Raw genomic sequence first — 20,801 nt, 5'->3', positions numbered from 1 at the left:
ACCTAAAAGGGGGAAGCTGAGGCAAAATGAATATAAGCAGAGAATTTATTTGGGCCAAGCTTGAGAAAACAATGTAGGAGCATAGATTCAAGTTGCCCTGAATACACACTCCAGTTAGCAACAATTACAGTCGGTCTCTTTTTTTTTTTTTTTTTTTTTTTGAGATGGAGTCTCACTTCGTCACCCAGGCTGAAGTGCAATGGCGCGATCTCGGCTCACTGAAACCTCTGCCTCCCGGGTTCAACCAATTCTCCTGCCTCACCCTCCCAAGTAGCTGGGATTACAGGCACGTGCTAGCATGCCCTGCTAATTTTTGTGTTTTTAGTAGAGACAGGGTTTCACCATGTTGGCCAGGCTGGTCTCGAACTCCTGACCTCAAGTGATCTGCCCACCTCCACCTCCCAAAGTGCTGGGATTACAGGCGTGAGCCACTGCACCTGGCCTAACGGGGTTTCTAAAGAAAAAGAAGGGGCAGCTCCTAAGGTCTTTACTAAGAATTTACATCAAAATAACAAGCTACTGATTGGCTATACGTTGTTTGTATCACAAATTCCAGAAACATGAAGATAATGGATGAGGTAGCTAGTCAGGAATAAAATGACTTTATTTTAATTTTAAATTTTTCTTTTTTTTTTTTTGAGACGGAATCTCGCTGTCACCCAGGCTGGAGTGCAGTGGCCGGATCTCAGCTCACTGCAAGCTCCGCCTCCCGGGTTTACGCCATTCTCCTGCCTCAGCCTCCCGAGTAGCTGGGACTACAGACGCCCACTACCTCGCCCGGCTAGTTTTTTGTATTTTTTAGTAGAGACGGGGTTTCACCGTATTAGCCAGGATGGTCTCGATCTCCTGACCTTATGATCCGCCCGTCTCGGCCTCCCAAAGTGCTGGGATTACAGGCTTGAGCCACCGCACCCGGCCTAAATTTTTCTTAGAGATAGGGTTTTGTGGAGTGTCTCTAGAGTGGTACGCGGGTGAGAAGGGTCCGGGTCCGCGCCAGCTCTCTGCGCGCCTTGTCGCCATGCCTCGGAAAATTGAGGAAATCAAGGACTTTCTGCTCACAGCCCGCCGAAAGGATGCCAAATCTGTCAAGATCAAGAAAAATAAGGACAATGTGAAGTTTAAAGTTCGATGCAGCAGTTACCTTTACACCCTGGTCATCACTGACAAAGAGAAGGCAGAGAAACTGAAGCAGTCCCTGCCCCCTGGTTTGGCAGTAAAGGAACTGAAATGAACCAGACACACTGATTTGAACTGTATTAAAATACTAAAAATCAAAAAAAAAAAAAAAAAAAAGAGATAGGGTTTTGTTCTGTCACCCAGGCTGGAGCACAGTGGCACGATAGTAGCTCATTGCAGCCTCAACCTCCCAGACTCAAGCAGTTCTCTCACCTCAGCCTCCCATGTAGTTGGACTACAGATGCATGCCACCACGGCTGGCTAATGTAAATTTTTTTTTTTTTTTTTTAGAGATGGGGGTCTTGCCATGTAGTCCAGGCTGGTCTCCAACTCCTTGACTTAAACGTTTCTCTCAAATAGCAGGTATGAGCAAACATGTCCAGCCTTTGTTCACACTCTTAATGGTGAGGTGTTTTTTTTGTTTTGTTTTGTTTTTGTTTTTGTTTTTCATAGTGTACCATATCAATATCTTAACATTATACTGAAAAGCTCAGATGTCGGGCCGGGCACGGTGGCTCAGGCTTGTAATCCCAGCACTTTGGGAGGCCGAGGTGGGCGGATCACGAGGTCAGGAGATTGAGACCATCCTGGCTAACACGGTGAAACCCCACCTCTACTAAAAATACAAAAAATTAGCCGGTTGTGGTGGCGGGCACCAGTAGTCCCAGCTATTCGGGAGGCTGAGGCAGGAGAATGGCATGAACCTGGGAGGCGAAGCTTGCAGTGAGCCGAGATAGCGCCACTGTACTCCAGCCTGGGCGACAGAGCAAGACTCCGTTTCAAAACAAACAAAACACAAAGAAAAAGAAAAGCTCAGATGTCATGTTCTTCAGGATTTCAAGATGCCATTTTGGGTTGCCCATTCAGACTCTTCTCTCCTGCCATATTGCCTACAAGTCTATTATAATATACAAGTCATTCTGGCAAGCACATTCCTATTGTAGAATAACCAATTGTCCCAGTTTGCCTGGAAATTACAGGTTTCCTGGGATGCAAGGCGTTTTGGTGATGCAGTGCTAAAATATGAAAAGGGATCAGGCATGGTGGCTCATGTCTATAGTCCCAGCTACTCCAGAGGCTGAGGCTGGAGGGTCATTTGCTTGAAGTCACTAGTTTGAAACCACCCTGGGCAACACAGCAAGACCATCTCTACAAAAAGTAAAACAAACAAACAAACAAACAAACAAACAAAAAAACATAGCTGGGCATAGTAACACATGCCTGTAGTCCCAGTTACTCGGGAGGCTGAGGCAGGAGGATTGCTTGGGCCCAGGAGTTGGAGGCTGTGGTGAGCTATACTTGCACCACTGCACTCCAGCCTCGGTGACAGAATGAGACCCTGTCTCCAAAAAAATAAAAATAAAACATGGAAAAGGTCCAGGCAACAAGTTAGTCACCCTAATTCAAGTCTGTCTTCCCGCTTACACCCAATACTCCAGGAGGGAAGAGACCGCACTTTCTCGTCTGTCTTCATACAGTGACTTGCACATACAAATAGTGATAATATTAACAACAGCAACACTTTTATTTTATTTTTATTGATTTCCTGGCTTCTAGAACTGAATTGATAGTTCACAGTTGAGCATTTTCTACATCCCAGGCCCTGTTCTTAGTTCCTTATAACAACCGAAAGAGGTAAACCATTTTTCCCTTCTATAGGGAAACTGAGACTAAACCAGTTAAATCAACATTCAAGAGCGTGGAGCTGAAGAGGAAACTTAATCACCACCCACCATGTTCGTACAGTGGTTCTCAAACTTTTTGATCTCGGAATCCCTTTACTGGGCTGTTAAAAATTACTGAAAACCCCAAAAACTTTTTTTTTTGACAAGGTCTTGCTCTGTCGCCCAGGCTGGAGTACAGTAATGTGATCCTAGCTTACTGCAGCCTCCTGTGCTCAAGCCATCCGTCCACCTCAGCCTCCCAAAGTGCTGGGATTACAGCCATGAGCCACTGCCTCCGGCCCCCAAAAACTTTTATATGTAGTATATAGAATTTAAAAAATATATTTATTCATTATTTCATTTAAACATTAATTCACATGAATACCTTTTAAAATGAAAAAGAACCATATTTTCCAAAACAAAACAAAAAATTCTGGCAAATCTGTTTTAATGTTAGGCTTATTAGAAAACAGTGGCCGGGCGCGGTGGCTCACGCCTGTAATCCCAGCACTTTGGGAGGCCGAGACGGGTGGATCACGAGGTCAGGAGATCCAGACCATCCTGGCTCACACGGTGAAACCCCGTCTCTACTAAAAATACAAACAAATTAGCCAGGCGTAGTGGCGGCCGTTTGTAGTCCCAGCTACTCTGGAGGCTGAGCCAGGAGAATGGCGTGAACCCGGGAGGCGGAGCTTGCAGTGAGCGGAGATCGAGCCACTGCACTCCAGCCTGGGCGACTAAGCGAGACTACGTCTCAAAAAAAAGAAAAGAAAAAAAAAAAAAATAGAGCTGGATTGCTGGAGGGGGTATAGCTCAGAGGTAGAGCATTGGATCAAGAAAACAGCTGGATTCTCACAATTAAATCTACCTTCATTGTTACGGGAGGCGCTGCTGTATTGTATGAAACAATAAATTGCACATTCAGACTTTTAAATATCTCCATAGGAATCGGGATAGGCATAAGGAAAAGAGGTATATTCTGTTTGCACGAACGTTGATTTTTTTTTTTTTTTCCCCCAGACGGAGTCTCGCTGTTGTCACCCAGGCTGGAGTACAATGGCGCGATCTCGGCTCACTGCAATCTCCGCCTCCCTGGTTCAAGCTATTCTCCTGCCCCAGCCTCCCGAGTAGCTGGGATTACAGGCGCCCGCCACCGCACCCGGCTAATTTGTTTTTTTTTTTTTTTTGAGACGAGTCTCACTCTGTTGCCCAGGCTGGAGTGCAGTGGCGTGATCTCGGCTCACTGCAACTTCCGCCCTCCGAGTTCAAGTGATTCTCCTGCCTCAGCCTCCCGAGTAGCTGGGATTACAGGTGCTTGCCACCGCGCCCGGCTATAATTTTTGTATTTTTAGTAGGACGTGGTTTCACCGTATTGGTTAGGCTGGTCTTGAACTCCTGACCTAGGCCTCCCAAAGTGCTGGGATTACAGGCGTCGCCCCGAACGTTGATTTTGATTTGTAGACTGGGGCTGAACGAATGCTGGGGACTCCAGCGAGGAGCTAGTGAGGACAACAGGAACCTCACCTCACCCAAACCCAAACCTGCGAGCCCTTCCCGGGTCACCCACGCTTGCTCGAGCTTGGACTACAACTCCCGGCAGAGCTCGCGGTAGGGGGAGTGCCCGCAACCGCGAGGAGCTTTGGTGACTCAAACCGAGTGACGGAAGTGAGCGGGGGCGTGCCTGTTTGTGGCAGGCGAAGTGCAGCAATTGGAGGAGCCAGGAAGAAGGGGCGGAGCCTGTGCTTGGGTCAACCAATGGCTTCCGTTCAGGAGCAACCGGGGTACGGGGCTTGTTGGGGCTGATTCTCCGGCTGTGTGGGGCGCACGGTCCCGGGATACTGGGAACGGCGGGGTGGGAGGGCGCCGTCCTGGGGCCGCGGTGGCCAGGCGGGAGAGATGGCGGCGCGATGGAGCAGCGAGAACGTGGTTGTAGAGTTTCGTGACTCCCAGGTGAGCTGGAGGCCGAGTGGAGCCGTCTGGGCATGCGTCCTCCTCTCTTCCCCTCCCCCACGCGGCTGCTTCCGTCCCGGGGGCTACGGGGAGACCCTCGGCCCCGAACTGAGGAGGTGGGCGGGCTGACCCGACCTCTTAGACCGGGCGGGAGAGGGAAGAAGACCATCGGGGGAAATCGGGGCGGGCACGGACGGAGTTTCGGGGCTCTCCACGCGGGTAGGGGAGTGGGGTTCGCCTTGGGACACTGAGGGAGAGACTGCGCACCGTGAGTGCTGAGGGGAGGCTTCCCATGATCAGGGTGCGGAGCGAGGGAGTGACGGCTCCCCGAGGCCCTTGGCCGCTTTTGGCGACTTCAGGCAAGTCGCGAGACTCCTTAGAGCTTCAGCTGCGTGGACTTTTAACCCTGTAGGGGTGAATTAGTTGAAACACTGTTTGCAAAGTGCCTGTTGCAGTGTCTACGGGATTAAGTGGGTCTTAATGCCATTAGAGTGGAAAATACCGTGTAGTGGATAGGAGCGACACTGCAAGTGTTGCCCGAGTTCGAATCCCGCAGCCCCTACCCTGTCATTACTCCCTACAGGTTAGTTTTCTCACCTGTAGAAGGGAGATTGTCATACTTACAAGATTGGCCTAAAGATTTTATTTTTTAATTTTCTATTTTATTTTATTTGAGACAGGGTCTCGCTCTGTCACCCAGGCTTGAGTGCTGAGGCGCGAATCACTGCTCAGTTCAGCCTTGACCTCACAGGCTCAAACTATCCTCCCACCACAGCCTCCCCAGTAGCTGGGACTGCAGGCGCACGCCACCACTTCCGGCTAAATTTTTCATTTTTTTGTAGAGACGGGGTCTTCCTGTGTTGTCCAGGCTGGTATGGAACTCCTGAACTCAAGCGACCCCCCTGCCTCAGCCTCCCAAAGTGTCGGGATTACAGGTGTCATCCACTGAGCACGGCCTCGAGTGAAGATTTTATGTGGTCGTATGTTTAGGATGTGTGACACAGTGAAGTGTGCGTGGTAACCCTCAATAAATGTTTGCACTTACTAGAGAGTTTTATCGTTTTTCTTTGCCATGTCTTCCATATGCCAGGCCTCCTTCGAGGCGCTTTATCTACATCTTTTTCTGATTCATACAATAACCATGCAAGGTAAGTAGGTGTTATTCCTTTTTTCCAGAAGTGGATCCCAGTGACTTGGCTAAGGCTTCCTATAATGTGGCCAATGCCATTGGGATTTGGATGCTGGATCTGACCCCAGAGCCCTGGTTTAGCTCATTAGACTGCTTTACTCATAGTGGGTAGCTCTGAACCTGTCATATACATCCCCTCTTCCCTAGTACCTAGGACAGTGTCTTGGTGATTCTCTTCAATTTTCAATTTATTTGAAATTGAAAGAGATTCTCTTTCAACTTATTTACCTTTTGTTTTGTTTTGTTTTTTTTGAGACAGAGTCTCCCTCTATGACCCAGGCTGTAGTGTAGTGGCATGATCTTGGTTCACTGCAACCTCTGCCTCCCAGGTTCAAATGATTCTTGTGTCTCATCCTCCCGAGTAGCTGGGATTACAGGTGCGTGCCACCATGCCCGGCTAATTTTTGTATTTTTTGTAGAGATGGGCTTTCACTATGTTGGCCAGGCTGGTCTTGAACTCCTGGCCTCAAGTGATCTGCCTTCCTTGGCCTCCCAAAGTGCTGGGATTACAAGTGTGAGCCACTAGCCCTGGCCTATTTACTTATTTTTTGTAGAGACAGGGTCTCTCTGTATTGCCCAGGTTGGTCTTGAACTCCTGGCCTCAGGCAATCCTCCCACTTTGGCCTCCCAAAATGTTAGGATTACAGGTGTGAGCCACTGTGCCTGGCCATTCTCTTCATTTATTCAACTAATATTTGTCGAATACCTTCTGTGTGCCACACTTTTATTCACTCATTTATTCAACAAGGATTTACTGAGCTCCCATCAGGTATATACTGTGCCAGGCACAGGTGATTCATACTGAAGGAGATCTGGATTAGTACAAGTGGGTGGTGTGGTTTCTTCTTTCCAAAACCCCATCCTATCTTTTGCCAGAGGATGAGTGAGTGGAGGAGCTACCTACCAGTTTGCTCTGTGGTGCCCTCTGATCAGTAGCCTCCACTGAGAATTTGAGCAGTAGCATTTGGATTAACGATCTCCAAGTACTGTCAGCACGGAGTCTCCATGAGTCCTGCTCTCCCTAGGGAGGCGCCAGACTCCTAGGGAAAAGGAACTGTATTCCTGTTTCCTTTCTTGTGAATTGCTTTCATTGGGGACTAGGATAAAATAGAATCGTGTATCATGCCTCTAAGCCTGCTAATTTGGAAGCTACTAATCTGCAAACCCTTTAATTCTCACAGAAACCCAGGTAGTCTCACCCCTGCCTCTTTATAGAGATGTAATTGAAGAGACCTGCAGAGAGAGTGCTGACACATATATTAGGATGCTATGAAGTTGTAGCAAATAATTAAATCTCAACAGCAGTTGTCATAGTAAGCGAACAAAGTAAATTGGGTAATTTTACTGGCTTATGGGAGTTTCTGTTTTTTTTTGGTTCTGATTTCTCTGTTTACAAGGTTTCCTCTTTATGTGAATTAGCATGGTTTTGTGGGTGATTCTGGTGATGACTGGAAGGGGCAGGAACCCATTTTATTAACTATTTTGTTAATGTAGAAAGAAAAAGTTAAAACCCTTCATAATGCCTTTCTGAATAGGAACAATAAACTTTTCAAAACACTCTACATCTTTTAAATAATAATTTTATTAAAAATTTTAAATTAAAATATAAAAATTTCTTTCATTTTGCATTTTTTTAAAAAATAGAAATAGGAGCCTCTGTATCTTGCCCAGGTGGTTTTGAACTCCTGGGTTCAAGCGATTCTCCTGCTGCAGCCTCCCAAAGTGCTGGGATTACAGGCCTGAGCCACCGTGCCTGGCCTAAAAAATATACATATATGGCCAGGCGTGGTGGCTCACACCTGTAATCCCACCACTTCGGGAGGTTGAGGTGGGCAGATCACCTGAGGTCAGGAGTTTCAGACCAGTCTGGCCAACATGGTGAAACCCCGTCTCTACTAAAGATACAAAAATTAGCCGGCCTTGGTGGTGCCCACCTATAATCCCAGCTACTTGGGAGGCTGAGGCAGGAGAATTGCTTGAACCTGGGAGGCAGAGGTTGCAGTAAGCCAAGATTTCACCACTGTACTGGGACCGTAGGCACCTGCCACCACGCCAAGCTAATTTTTCATATTTTTTAGTAGAGATGGGGTTTCATCGTGCCAGCCAGGATGGTCTCCATATCCTGACACCGCGATCCACCTGCCTCGGGCTTCCAAAGTGTTGGGATTACAGGCGTGAGCCACCGCGCCCGGCCAGCCTCAACCTTATGGTATCAAGTGATCTTCCCACCTCAGTCTCCTGAGTAGCTGTGAATACAGGTGCACACCACCAGGCCCTGCAATTTTTTGTGTGTTTTTCTGTAGAGATGGGGCTTTACCTTGTTGCTCAGGCTGGTCTCAGACGCCTGAGCTCAAGTGATCCTCCCACTTTGGCCTAAAAATGTGTATTTTTTTTATTTTTGAGATGGAGTCTCACTCTGTTGCCCAGGCTGGAATGCAGTGGTGTGATCTCGGCTTGCTGCCATCTCTGCTTCCTGAGTTCAAGTGCTTCTCCTGCCTCCTGAGTAGCTGGGATTACAGGTGTGCCCCACCACACCTGGCTAATTTTTATATTTTTAGTAGAGATGGGGTTTCGCCATGTTGACCAGGCTGGTCTCGAACTGGTCTCGAACTCCTTACCTGAAGTGATCTGCCTGCCTCAGCCTCCCAAAGTGCTGCATTACAGATGTGAGCCATTGCGCCTGGTCTGAAAATAATTTTTTAAAATTAAAACTTTTAGATTTTTTGGCTGGGCGTGGGCTCATGCCTGTAATACTAGCACTTTGGGAGGCCAACACAGGTGGATCACCTGAGGTCAGGAGTTTGAGACCAGCCTGGCCAACATGGTGAAACCCCGTCTCTCCTAAAAATACAAAAATTAGCCAGGCATGGTGGCGGGTGCCTGTAATTCCAGCTACTTGGGAGGCTGAGGCAGGAGAATCGCTTGAACCTGGGAGGCGGAGGTTGCAGCGAGCTGAGATCGCACCATTGCACTCCAGCCTGGGCAACAAGGGCGAAACTCTGTCTCAAAAAAAAAAAAAGAGAAGACTTTTAGATTTTTCTTTTTTTTTTTTTTTTGAGACGGAGTCTCGCTGTGTCTCCCAGGCTGGAGTGCAGTGGCGTGATCTCGGCTCACTGCAAGCTCCGCCTCCCGGGTTCACGCCATTCTCCCGCCTCAGCCTCCCAAGTAGCTGAGACTACAGGCGCCCGCCACCACGCCCGGCTAGTTTTTTGTATTTTTAGTAGAGACGGGGTTTCACCATGTTAGCCAGGATAGTCTCGATCTCCTGACCTCGTGATCCACCCGCCTCGGCCTCCCAAAGTGCTGGGATTACAGGCTTGAGCCACCGCGCCCGGCAGACTTTTAGATTTTTCAAAGGAAAACCCCAGTCTGAAGTGTGAAAGTGTTTTTTATAGATTATAAAAGTGCCATTTACTTTATAAAACAATGCTTTGGGATATTCCTGTCACTAATTAATAATGAAGAGCCTGTGCTGCTTGGCAACTACTGTGAAGTGGTTCCTGGCATCAATGAGTGTTAACACCATACGAAAACTTAGGCCGGGCGTGGTGGCTCATGCCTGTAATCCCACCATTTTGGGAGGCCAAGGCAGGCGGATCACCTGAGGTCAGGAGTCGAGACCATCCTGGCTATCATGGTGAAGGCCTGTTTCTACTAAAAATACAAAAAAAATTAAGCGGGCGTGGTGGCGCATGCCTGTCATCCCAGATACTCGGGAGGCTGAGGGAGGAGAATTGCTTGAGCCTGGGAGGCGGAGGTTGCAGTGAGCTGAGATCACGCCATTGCTCTCCAGCTTGGGTGACAAGGGTGAAGCTCTGTCTCAAAAAAAAAAAAAAAAAAAAAAAAAAGCCAGGTGTGGTGGCTCACACCTGTAATCCCAGCACTTTGGGAGGCCGAGGCAGGCGGATCACGAGGTCAGGAGTTCGAGACCAGCCTGGCCAATATGGTGAAACCCCATCTCTACTAAAATAACAAAAATTAGCCAGGTGTGGTGGTGGGTGCCTGTAATCCTAGCTACTCAGGAGGCTGAGGCAGAGGAATTGCTTGAAGCTGGGAGGCGGAGGTTGCAGTGAGCCGAGCGTGCATTGTGCCACGCACTTCAGCCTGGGCGACAAGAGCAAGACTCTGTCTCCAAAAAACAAAAAAAAAACACGCACACACACACAAATACACAACTAAGAGGTAATCTTCTAGAGCAATACTGTTTTGTAGAACTTCTAGTGATGATGGAAATGGGGCTAATGTGTGACAGATGTATTTTCAATTTTATGACATTTTAATTGCCATTTAAACAGTCACCGTGGCTAGTGGCTATGATATTGGAAAGTACAGTTCGGAGTACTGAGAAGTGTGGAGATTAGTTTTCACTCTCAAGGAAAGGTAAGATGCTAGAATGTGCAATTCCAAGGCTAACGTAATGATATGTGCAAAAGCGCTATGGTGGATGGCTCCTGTGTTGAAGAGAAGAACCGCAGACGCACGGCAGCTGCCTACTTCGTGTCTCCACTTCAGGGTCTGCGAGAAAATCGAGCTCTGTATGTCCAAAGCAGCTGAACATACTTGGAGAAAACTCTTCCCGCACGCTAGCATTTCCCTCTTCCATTTTATCTTCCATATAGCCAGAGTGACTTTTTTTTTTTTTTTTTTAAATCCAGGTTTATGCAGGTATAGTTGTAGAGGCTGTTGGGTTTTGATAAATGGATGTAGTCATGTAACCACTGCCGTAATCATGATGTAGAATGTTTCCATCACTCCAAAGAGTTCCTTGGTACCTCTGTGTACTCAGTCTCCCCCCCATATCTCTGGCAGCTGCTGGTAGGATTTCTGTAACAAATGGAATCATGTGATATGATGTGTAGCCTTTTGAATCTGGCTCTCATTTTTGTTTTGTTTTGTTTTTTTGAAGGGACAGAATCTTCCTCAGTTGCCCAGGCTGTAGTGCAGTTGCACAGTCCTTGCTCAGTGCAGCCTTCAGCTCCTGGGCTCAAGTGTCCTCCCATCTCAGCCTCCTGAATAACTGGGAAGACAGGCATGTGCCACCAGGCCTAGCTCTTTTTTTTTTTTTTTTTTTTTTGAGACGGAGTCTCGCTCTGTCGCCAGGCTGGAGTGCAGTGGCATGATCTTGGCTCACTGCAACCTCTGCCTCCTGGGTTCAAGCGATTCTCTGCCTCAGCCTCCCTAGTAGCTGGAATTACAGGTGCCCACCACCATACCCGGCTAATGTTTGTATTTTTAGTAGAGACGGGATTTCACCGTCTTTTCCAGGCTGGTCTTGAACTCCTGACCTTGTGATCTATCCACTTTAGCCTCCCAAAGTGCTGGGATTACAGGCGTGAGCCACTGTGCCTGGCCAGGCCTGGCTAATTTTTAGAAAATTTTTATGGGGGTGGGAGCTGGCTCCTGATGCCCAGGCTGGTCTTGAACTCCTGACCTCACACAACCCTCCCACCTTGGCCTCCCAAAGTTTTGAGATTACAAGCATGAGCCACCACCCGACCTGGCTTCTTTTGCTTAGCCTAGTGCTTTTGAGATTCATTCTTGTTGTTGAACCTATCAGATAGTCCATTCCTTCTCCTTGCTGAGTAGTGTTCCGGTGTATAGATAGACTGCAATTTGTGTATTCATTCACTTGTTTATGGGCATTTAGTTTTTTTCCAGTTTTTAGTGACTGAAGAAAGCTGCTATAAGTAGCTGTAAGTATCAAGGCCAATTTTTTAAACATACATTTTCATATCCCCCTCAAAAAAGATCCTTCAGTGGCATTCTATTGCACTGAGAATAAAATATAAATTCCTTATTTTGGACTATTTTGTGTCCTGGTCTTTGCATGCTTCTCAGATTATTTCTTGTATCACATTGCTCCTATTTATTTCACTTTTCTTCTACCACAGTATAAGCTGTGGGAGGATGGAGACCTTGTATTTTTGGCTCCTGTGTCCCCGCTGCCTAGAATAGTACTTAGGATGGAGCAGGTGCTCAACAAATATTTGTTGAATGAATAAATTTTAAAAACCAATGATGTCGGCTGTTCATGGTAGCTCACACCTGTAACCCCAGCACTTTGGGAGGCCGAGGCCAGTGGATCACCTGAGATCAGGAGTTCAAGACCAGCCTGGCCAACATGGTGAAACTGTGTCTCTACTAAAAATACAAAAAATTTGCCGGGTGTGGTGGTGGTCACCTGTAGTCCCAGTTACTTGGGAGGCTGAGGCAAGAGAGTCGCTTGAACCCAGGAGGCAGAGGTTGCAGTAAGCTGAGATTGTGCCACTGCACTCCAGCCTGGGTGACAGAGAGAGACTGTCTCCAAAAAAAAAAAAAAAATTATGATTATGTCAACCAAGAATTCTAGCAGGAATTAGGAAAAAGTATTTAGGTGTCTCCAGTTTTTTTTTTTTTTTTTTTTTGAGACAGAGTTTCATTCTTGTCGCCCAGGCTGGAGTGCAGTGGCTCCATCTCGGCTCACCGCAACCTCTGCCTCCTGGGTTCAAGCGATTCTCCTGCCTCAGCCTCCTGAGTAGCTGGGATTACAGGTGCGTGCCGTCACACCCAGCTAATTTTTTGTATTTTTAGTAGAGACTGGGTTTTGCCATGTTGGGCAGGCTGGTCTGGAACTCCTGACCTCAGGTGATCCACCTCCCTCGGCCTCCCAAAGTGCTGGGTTTACAGGTGTGAGCCATTGCGCCTGGCTTTCCTTGTTTTTGATGACTTTGACAGTTTTAAGGAGTACCAGTCAGGTGTTTTGTAGAATGTTCCTCAGTTGGGGTTTGTCTGATGTTTTCCCATGAGTAGATCAAGATTATAGATTTTGGGATGAAGACCCTGGAGATAAAGTGCCCAGTCTTACCACACCATGTCAGGGGTTATGAATATGACATGTCACATGTTGAGCACCTGGCCGAGGTAGTGTTTGTCAGGTTTCTGTACTGTAACAGACTCTTTTTGCCCTTTTTCTGTCTTTGGAAGACAGTCTCCAAATGTAGCCCATACTTGAAGAGTGGGGAGTTAATCTCTCTGATTTATTTACTTATTCAGTCATTGTTTATATCAGTATGAACTTACAGAAATTTATTTTATACTTCATATTATAATCCGGTATAGCTTAATTTTGTTACTGAAATTGTTTCAGCTTTTACCATCAGGAGCTTTTTCAGTTGGCTCTTGTATTCCTTTGACACCTTCATCATTGTCGTTTTGTTTAGTTTTTACTTTCTGGCACTGTACGATGCTCAACTTTGATCTTATATATTTCCTGCCCCAGTCCTAAAAGCCGCTTCTCTAAGGAGCCCTGGTTCCTTTTATTGGGGAATATTAGAAATCAAGGCCGGCGCGGTGGTTTACGACTGTAATCCCAGCTGCTCGGGAGGCTGAGGCAGGAGAATCGCTCGAACCAGGGAGGTGGAGGTTGCAGTGAGCCGAGATCGTGCTACTGCACTCCAGCCTGGGCGACAGATCGAGACTCTGTCTCTGTAAAAAACAACAAAAACGGCCGGGCGCGGTGGCTCAAGCCTGTAATCCCAGCACTTTGGGAGGCTGAGACGGGCGGATCACGAGGTCAGGAGATCGAGACCATCCTGGCTAACACGGTGAAACCCCGTCTCTACTAAAAAAATACAAAAAACTAGCCGGGCGAGGTGGCGGGCGCCTGTAGTCCCAGCTACTCGGGAGGCTGAGGCAGGAGAATGGTGTGAACCCGGGAGGCGGAGCTTGCAGTGAGCTGAGATCCGGCCACTGTACTCCAGCCTGGGCGACAGAGCGAGACTCCGTCTCAAAAACAAAAACAAAAACAAAAACAAAAAGTAGTGTAAAGTAGTATTCCATTGTATGAATGTGCCCCAATTGATTTGTCCCTCTTATTAAACATTTGGGTTATTTTCTATTTTAAATCATAGGTGATGATTCTATGAACATGGTATTTATATAGGAGTACAATTGCTGGGTGATGAGATGTGTATACTTTTTGTTTGTTTTTTTTTTTGAGACAGAGTTTTGCTCTGTTGCCGCAGCTGGAGTGCAGTGGCCTGATCTCAGCTCACTGCAACCTCCATTCTCAGGTTCAAGCAATTCTTCTGCCTCAGCCTCCCAAGTAGCTGGGACTACAGGCATGTGCCACCATGCCTGGCTAATTTTTTGTATTGTTGGTAGAGATGAGATTTTAGTAGAGATGGGGTTTTGCCATGTCGCCCAGGCTAGTCACAAACTCCTAAGCTCATGCAATCCCCCCACCTCAGCCTCCCTAAGTGCTAGGATTACAGGCCTGAGCCACCGCGCCCAGCCAGGATGTGTATATTCTTTAGCCTTATCAAAAAATGTAAAGTTGTTTTCCAAAGTGGTTGAAATTTTATACTCCCAGTAGCAATGCTTGAAGAGTTCCCGTTGGTCTGTATCCTCACCAACACTTGGTATTATCCGACTTTACATTTCTTATCTTCTCATCAGATGTTTATTCAGAGTCTACTGTATGTTAGGCACGATAAATAAAGCAGTAAACAAAACAGAATTTCTTGCCCACATCAAACTCTTGTTCTTATATTGTACTGATTTTTCACGTATCTGGTAAATGGCCTGTCATTTTTTAGTTTAATTTGTATTTCCCTGATTACTGATGAAGGTGAATTTTTATTTTATTTTATTTTAAGACACAGTCTTGCTCTGTCACCCAGGCTGGAGTACAAGTGATTCTTCCGCGTCAGCCTCCCAAGTAGCTGGGATTACAGGCGCATACCACCATGCCCGGCTAATTTTTTGTATTTTTAGTAGAGATGGACTTTGAGCATGTTGGCCAGGCTGGTCTCAAAACTCCTGACTTGAAGTAATCCACCTGTCTCTTCTCCCAAAGTGCTGGGATTACAGGCGTGAGTCACTGTGCCCAAGGGAATATTTTTTATATGTATAATTGGCAATTTTTTTTTTCTTTGAGACAGAGTATCACTGTGTCCCCTAGCCTGGAGTGCAGTGGCAGGATCTCGGCTCACTGCAACCTCTGCCTCTCAGGTTTAAGCATTTCTCATGTCTCAGCCTCTGAAGTAGCTGGGATTACAGGCACATGCCACCACATCCAGACAATTTGTGTTTCTTCTATGAAATACCTGTTTATGTCTTGTGCCCTTTTAAAAATATCATTGGCTCTATTTTTTTTTTTTTTTTTACCTTGAGACGGAGTCTCGCTCTGTGGCCCAGGCTGGAGTGCAGTTGCGCGATCTCGGCTCACTGCAAGCTCTGCCTCCTGGGTTCACGCCATTCTCCTGCCTCAGCCTCCCGAGTAGCTGGGACTACAGGTGCCCGCCCTCACGCCCGGCTAATTTTTTTTGTGTATTTTTAGTAGAGACGGGGTTTCACCATGTTAGTCAGGATGGTCTGGATCTCCTGACCTGGTGATCCGCCCGCCTCGGCCTCCCAGAGTGCTGGGATTACAGGTGTGAGCCACCGCGCCTAGCTGCATTGTTTCTTTCTTTCTTTTTTTTTTTTTTTTTTTTGAGACGGAGTCTCGCTCTGTCGCCCAGGCTGGAGTGCAGTGGCCAGATCTCAGCTCACTGCAAGCTCCGCCTCCCGGGTTCGGGCCATTCTCCTGACTCAGCCTCCCGAGTAGCTGGGACTACAGGCGCCCGCTGCCTCGCCCGGCTAGATTTTTTTGTATTTTTTAGTAGAGACGGGGTTTCACCATGTTAGCCAGGATGGTCTCGATCTCCTGACTTTGTGATCCGCTCGTCTCGGCCTCCCAAAGTGCTGGGATTATAGGCTTGGGCCACTGCGCCCGGCCTGTTTCTTTCTTATAGATTAACAAGAATGTAAACATTTTTGTGGATTCTAGTTCTGTATGGTTATATGTGTTGTAAATCCGTTCTCCAAGGTCGTAGCTTGCCTTTTCATTCTTTTTATGGTATTTAAAAATTTTTTTAAATTTAAATTCTTTTCTTTTTTGAGATGCGGTCTCGCTGTTACTTGTGGCTGGAGTGCCTATTCACAGGCACAGTCATAGTACAGTGCCTCCTTGAACTCCTGGTCTCAAATGATCCTGCTTCAGCCTCCCAAGTAACTGGGTCTATATATGTGAGCTACCGCTCCCAGCTATGTGCTGTCTTTTGATGAACAGAACTTTACTTTTAATGCAGTTAAATTTATGGATTGTACTTTTTCAGTCTTGTTGTTGTTGTTTTTGTTTTGAGACAGGGTCTCACACTGTTGCCCAGGCTGGAGTGCCATGATCTTGAATCACTGCAACCTCTGCCTCCTGGTCTCAAGTGATCCTCCTGCCTTAGCCTCTTAAGTAGTTGGGACTACAGGCACACACCACCACACTGGGCTAATGTTTGTATTTTTTGTAGAGACAAGGTTTTGCCACATTGGCCAGGCTGGTCTCGAAATCCTGGGCTCAAATGATCCACCCACCATGGCCTCCCAAATTCTTTTTCAGTCTTCTTAAGAAAAATGTTTGGGCCGGGCTTGGTGGCTCACATCTGTTATCCCAGCACTTTGGGAGGCCGAGGTGGGCAGATCATGAGGTCAGAAGATCGAGACCATCCTGGCTAACACTCTCTACTAAAAATACAAAAAATTAGCCAGGTGTGGTGGTGGGCACATGTAGTCGCAGCTACTCGGGAGGCTGAGGCAGGAGAATTGCTTGAACCCAAAAGGCGGAGGTTCAGTGAGCTGAGATTGTGCCATTGCACTCCAGCCTGAGTGACGGGGTGAGGCTACGTCTCAAAAGAAAAAAAAGAAAAGAAAAAAAGAAAAACGTTCGTATCCTAGGTTCATAAAGATAGTCCCCAGTATTTTCTGTTACCTTGAAATTGAAAATGAATCATCTCAGCAGAAAGTATACTTTTCTGCTGACCTAATAATGGTTGGTGATTTATTAGTCTCAGTATTACAACAGCTTTTCCACAAGCATAAAGATTGAGGACTGGGTTTTACTCTAATAAAAACTAAAATAAAAAAACACAGCTCAAGAAATTCTTTGGCTAGGAGCAAAATTATAAATAATAATCCGTATGTTTTTCTGGAGCAATCCAACTTTGGTTCCTGCTTTTCTAGTTTCATACAATGTTCATTTTGAAAAACTATAGAGATGGAGGGGCAGAGTAGGACTTTCTGGTGTGACTATTAATATGTATACTTTGAATTATTTTTTCTTTATTAAAAAATTTATATATATGTATTTTAAAATCGAGATGGGGTCTCACTGTGTTACCCAGGCTGGTCTCAAACTCCTGAGCTTAAGTGATCCTCCCACCTCAGCCTCCCAAAGTGCTGTGATCACAGGCGTGAGCCACTGCACCGTGCCTATTTTTTTTTTTCTAGAAAACTTAATATCAAGATGTAGTGATGAATGGGAGGAGAGAATAGCAAAGAGATTAAGGATTTGATACCAGACTGTGTTAAGATTTAGGTTATGCCACCTGTCTTCCATGTGATCTTGGGCAAGTTACTTCCTTTCTAAGCTTCAGTTTTTCTTTTACATTTTTTTTTTCTTTTTTTACTTTTATTTTTTTTTGAGACGGAGTTTCACTCTTGTTGCCCAGGCTGGAGTGCAGTGGCATGATCTCAGCTCAGTGCAACCTCTGCCTCCCGGGTTCTAGCAGTTCTCCTGCCTCAGCCTCCCAGGTAACTGGGATTACGCCCGCCACCACATCTGGCTAATTTTTTGTATTTTTAGTACAGACGGGGTTTCACCATGTTGGCCAGGCTAGTCTTGAACCCCTGACCTCAGGTGATCTACCCTCCTTGACCTCCCAAAGTGCTGGAATTACAGGCGTGAGCCACTGCGCCCAGCCCTGTGTTTTTATTTTTTATTTTTGTTTTTTTTTTTTTAGTCAGAGTCTTGCTCCATCTCCTAGGCTGGAGTGCAGTGGTACGATCATGGCTCGCTGCATCCTCCACCTCCCGGGTTCAAGCAATTCTCCTGAGTAGCTGGGATTACAGGTGGGTGCTGCCACGCCTGGCTAATTTTTGTATTTTTAGTAAAGACGGGGTATCACCATGTTGGCCAGGCTGGTCTTGAACTCCTAACCTCAGGTAATCCACCCACCTTGGCGTCCCAAAGTGCTGGGATTACAGGTGTGAGACTCAGCGCCTGACTGAGTTTCTTTGTTCATAAAACAAGGATAATAGTGCCTCCTTGTGTTGGGGGTTCCCCAGGCCACGCCAGGCTCAGTGACTTGCAAGGAGGATTCACGGTCGTATTTGCAGTTATGACATATTACAGCAGAAGGACACAATGCAGAATCAAAGGGAAAAGGCAAATGGCATGAGGTGAGAAGGAAACCAGGCCGAAGCTTCCCAGAGTCCGCTCACTGTAGAGGCACACAGGATATGCTTAATTCCTCCCGCATGTAACTGGAACAATGTGTGAGAGACGTTCTGTACCAAGGAAGTTCACTAGGGACTCAGTACCCACAGTTTCTATTTGGGGCTGGTCATGTTGGCACCCTCTGCCTTAACCGGTACCAAAATTCCAGACCTTCCGAAGGAAAGCAGGCACTCAGTGTAAACCACATCGTTTGTACGTGCAGTTGAGGCACAGGGAGCCTCTTACCAGTTAAGGAGCAGTGGAATGCTCCCAAAATCCAAGTTCTAGATACCAGCCAAGAGCCACCCTTGCAAGCAGGCCTTGCAAGGGTAGTAGCCTCAGGCCTGCTGTGCCAACTCTTTTCTGCACACTACCTTGTGGACTGGCTGTGAGGATTAAATGACAGTATCAGTGTGGAGCACCTAGCATAGTGGTCAGTATATGTTAAGTGGTTGATAAATGTGAATTACTATCATTATTAAATTAGAAAACTGGCCTAAGGAAGCAAGACGCTTGGCTTGACAGAATAGCCCTCTCACCTGCCCTGTCATTTTGCAGATGAGGAGCGTGAGCCCCAGAAAGATTAGGTGATGTACCTAGTAGTACCTAGTGCTTGCCATTTTAGTTTGTGGGAAAGTGAGAATGTTCCCATTTAATTAAATTTCATTAGTCAATTAATTTTTTTCTTTTTTTTTGAGACGGAGTCTTGATTTTGTCCCAGGTTGGAGTGCAGTGGCACGATCTCGGCTCACTGCAAGCTCCACCTCCTGGGTTTAAGCAATTCTCCTGCCTCAGCCTCCTCAGTAGCTGGGATTACAGGCATGCACCACCACGCCTGGCTAATTTTTTGTGTTTTTAGTGGAAATGGGGTTTCTCCATGTTGGTCAGGCTCGTCTCCAACTCCTGAGCTCAGATTCGGGTGATCCGCCTACCTCAGCCTCCCAAAGTGCTGGTATTTACAGGTGTGAGCCACGGTGCCCGGCCAATATCTAATTTAAATAGAAATTGGATCTTATCCTCTGAAAGGGTCAGACCCTTTTAATAATCAATTGTTTTTAGTTTGTAGCTTTAGTCTGTAAAACCCTTTTTTTTTTTTTTTTTTGAGACAAAGTCTTGCTCTGTCACCCAGACAGGAATGCAGTGGCTCCATCTCGGCTCACTGCAAGCTCCATCTCCCAGGTTCAAGTGAATCTTGTGCCTCAGCCTACTGCGTAGTTGGGTTTACAGGTGTGTGCCACCACAGCTGGCTAATTTTTGTATTTTTAGTAGCCATGTTGGCCAGGCTGGTCTCAAACTCCTGACCTCAAGTGATCTACCTGTCTCGGCCTCCCAAAGTGCTGGGATTACAGGCGTGAACCACCATGCCCGGCCTAGATGTGAGTTTTAATCGAGTTCTCTCTGCAAAGCCCATGTACATCCTTCCTGCTGCACTAGGCTGTCTCCATTTTATGTCTAGAGGAAGGGCAGAATTTTTCTTCTTTTTGATAAATTGTGGTCTCTTGCTTTGGGTTGCTGAAACCAAATGCTTCAGAACACAGCTGCCTTTGGAAGTTGGCTCACCAAGAAATTTTTTAAACAAGGACAGCAGCAATTTGTGTATGTAGTCTAATAGAGTCTCATGGGATTGGTTTCCTTCATTAGCCATCAGTTAGCTTGACTTTTCCAAATTGTTAATTTTATTTTCTCCAAGAGAATAAGTATCAAATATCACCATCAATTTTCGTTTTATAAAGGGCATGTAATTCCTAAAGTGTTAAGTGTGCCAAAAGTCACCATCCTTCTTGCAGTTGTAGGAACAAAGGCTCCTAAGAAGAACTTCATTCTCTTCTGTATAAAGATGCCTGTTTTGATAGAGAGCAGTCCTGGATAATAAGTTTGTTTTCCTACAGTTGAAGAGGACTTTTCAGTATGGAAAAGCAAGAGTTTGGCTGTGTATGGTGGCACATGCCCATAACCCCAGCCATTTGGGAGGCTGAGGCCGAGGCAGGAAGATTGCTTGAGCCCAGGAGTTCAACACCAGCCTGGGCAACATAGTGACTCCCCATCTCTACACAAAATTGTAAAATTAGCCAGGTGCAGTGGTGTGCACCTGTAGTCCCAGTTACTTGGGAGGCTGAGGCAGGGGAATCACTTGAGCCCAGAGGTTTGGGGTTACAGTGAGTGCCACTGCACCCCAGCCTGGGTGACAGAGTAAGACTCTCTCTTTGAGAGAGAGGCTGGGCCCGGTGGCTCACACCTGTAATCCCTGCACTTTGGGAGGCCCAGGCAGGTGGATCACTTGAGGTCAGGAGTTCAAGACCAGCCTGGCCAACATGGTGAAACCCCACCTCTACTAAAAATACAAAAAACATTAGCCAGGCACGGTGGCAGGTGCCTGTAATCCCAGCTACTCAGGAGGCTGAGGCAGGAGAACTGCTTGAACGCAGGAGATGGAGGTTGTAGTGAGCCAAGATCGCAGCACTGCACTCCAGCCTGGGCGACAGAGCAAAGCTCCATCTCAGAAAAATAAAAGAGAAAGAGAAAAAAGAAAAAGGAA

The 20,801-nt window shown here is 46.7% G+C and overlaps 1 protein-coding gene, 2 long non-coding RNA genes and 1 pseudogene across 12 annotated transcripts in view; 3 read left to right on the top strand and 1 right to left on the bottom strand.

Annotated features, from left to right (window-relative positions):
- The first annotated feature begins 947 nt into the window (after window positions 1–947).
- On the top strand, window positions 948–1,294 carry LOC710665 (large ribosomal subunit protein eL38 pseudogene; annotated as a pseudogene). Its single transcript, XR_001441813.3, has one exon. The product of XR_001441813.3 is annotated as a large ribosomal subunit protein eL38 pseudogene (transcript).
- Window positions 1,295–4,631: 3,337 nt separating this feature from the next.
- The window catches only part of WDR59 (WD repeat domain 59), a 128,780-nt gene continuing 112,610 nt past the window's right edge, over window positions 4,632–20,801 (top strand). For all 9 annotated transcript variants that reach the window (XR_013411202.1, XR_013411204.1, XR_013411203.1 and 6 more), the window contains exon 1: window positions 4,632–4,790. Coding sequence is in view for 6 of the 9 variants with exons in the window: in XM_077984678.1 (XP_077840804.1) it covers window positions 4,737–4,790 (54 nt within the window). In the remaining 3 variants the exon portion in view is untranslated. The remainder of the gene's footprint in view (window positions 4,791–20,801) is intronic.
- LOC144337735 (uncharacterized) lies at window positions 10,349–20,797 on the top strand. The gene is made up of 3 exons (XR_013411219.1): window positions 10,349–10,941; window positions 17,530–19,068; window positions 20,652–20,797. It is a non-coding gene; the product is annotated as an uncharacterized LOC144337735 (long non-coding RNA).
- LOC144337741 (uncharacterized) lies at window positions 10,609–14,997 on the bottom strand. Its single transcript, XR_013411225.1, has 3 exons — window positions 14,013–14,997; window positions 12,635–13,105; window positions 10,609–11,297 (listed from the first exon to the last, which is right to left on the bottom strand). It is a non-coding gene; the product is annotated as an uncharacterized LOC144337741 (long non-coding RNA).

The sequence above is a fragment of the Macaca mulatta genome, chromosome 20, assembly GCF_049350105.2.
Source record: "Macaca mulatta isolate MMU2019108-1 chromosome 20, T2T-MMU8v2.0, whole genome shotgun sequence".
Classification (NCBI taxonomy): domain Eukaryota; kingdom Metazoa; phylum Chordata; class Mammalia; order Primates; family Cercopithecidae; genus Macaca; species Macaca mulatta.
Note: the sequence above shows the minus strand (reverse complement) of the source record. Positions and strands in the feature narration are given on the sequence as shown.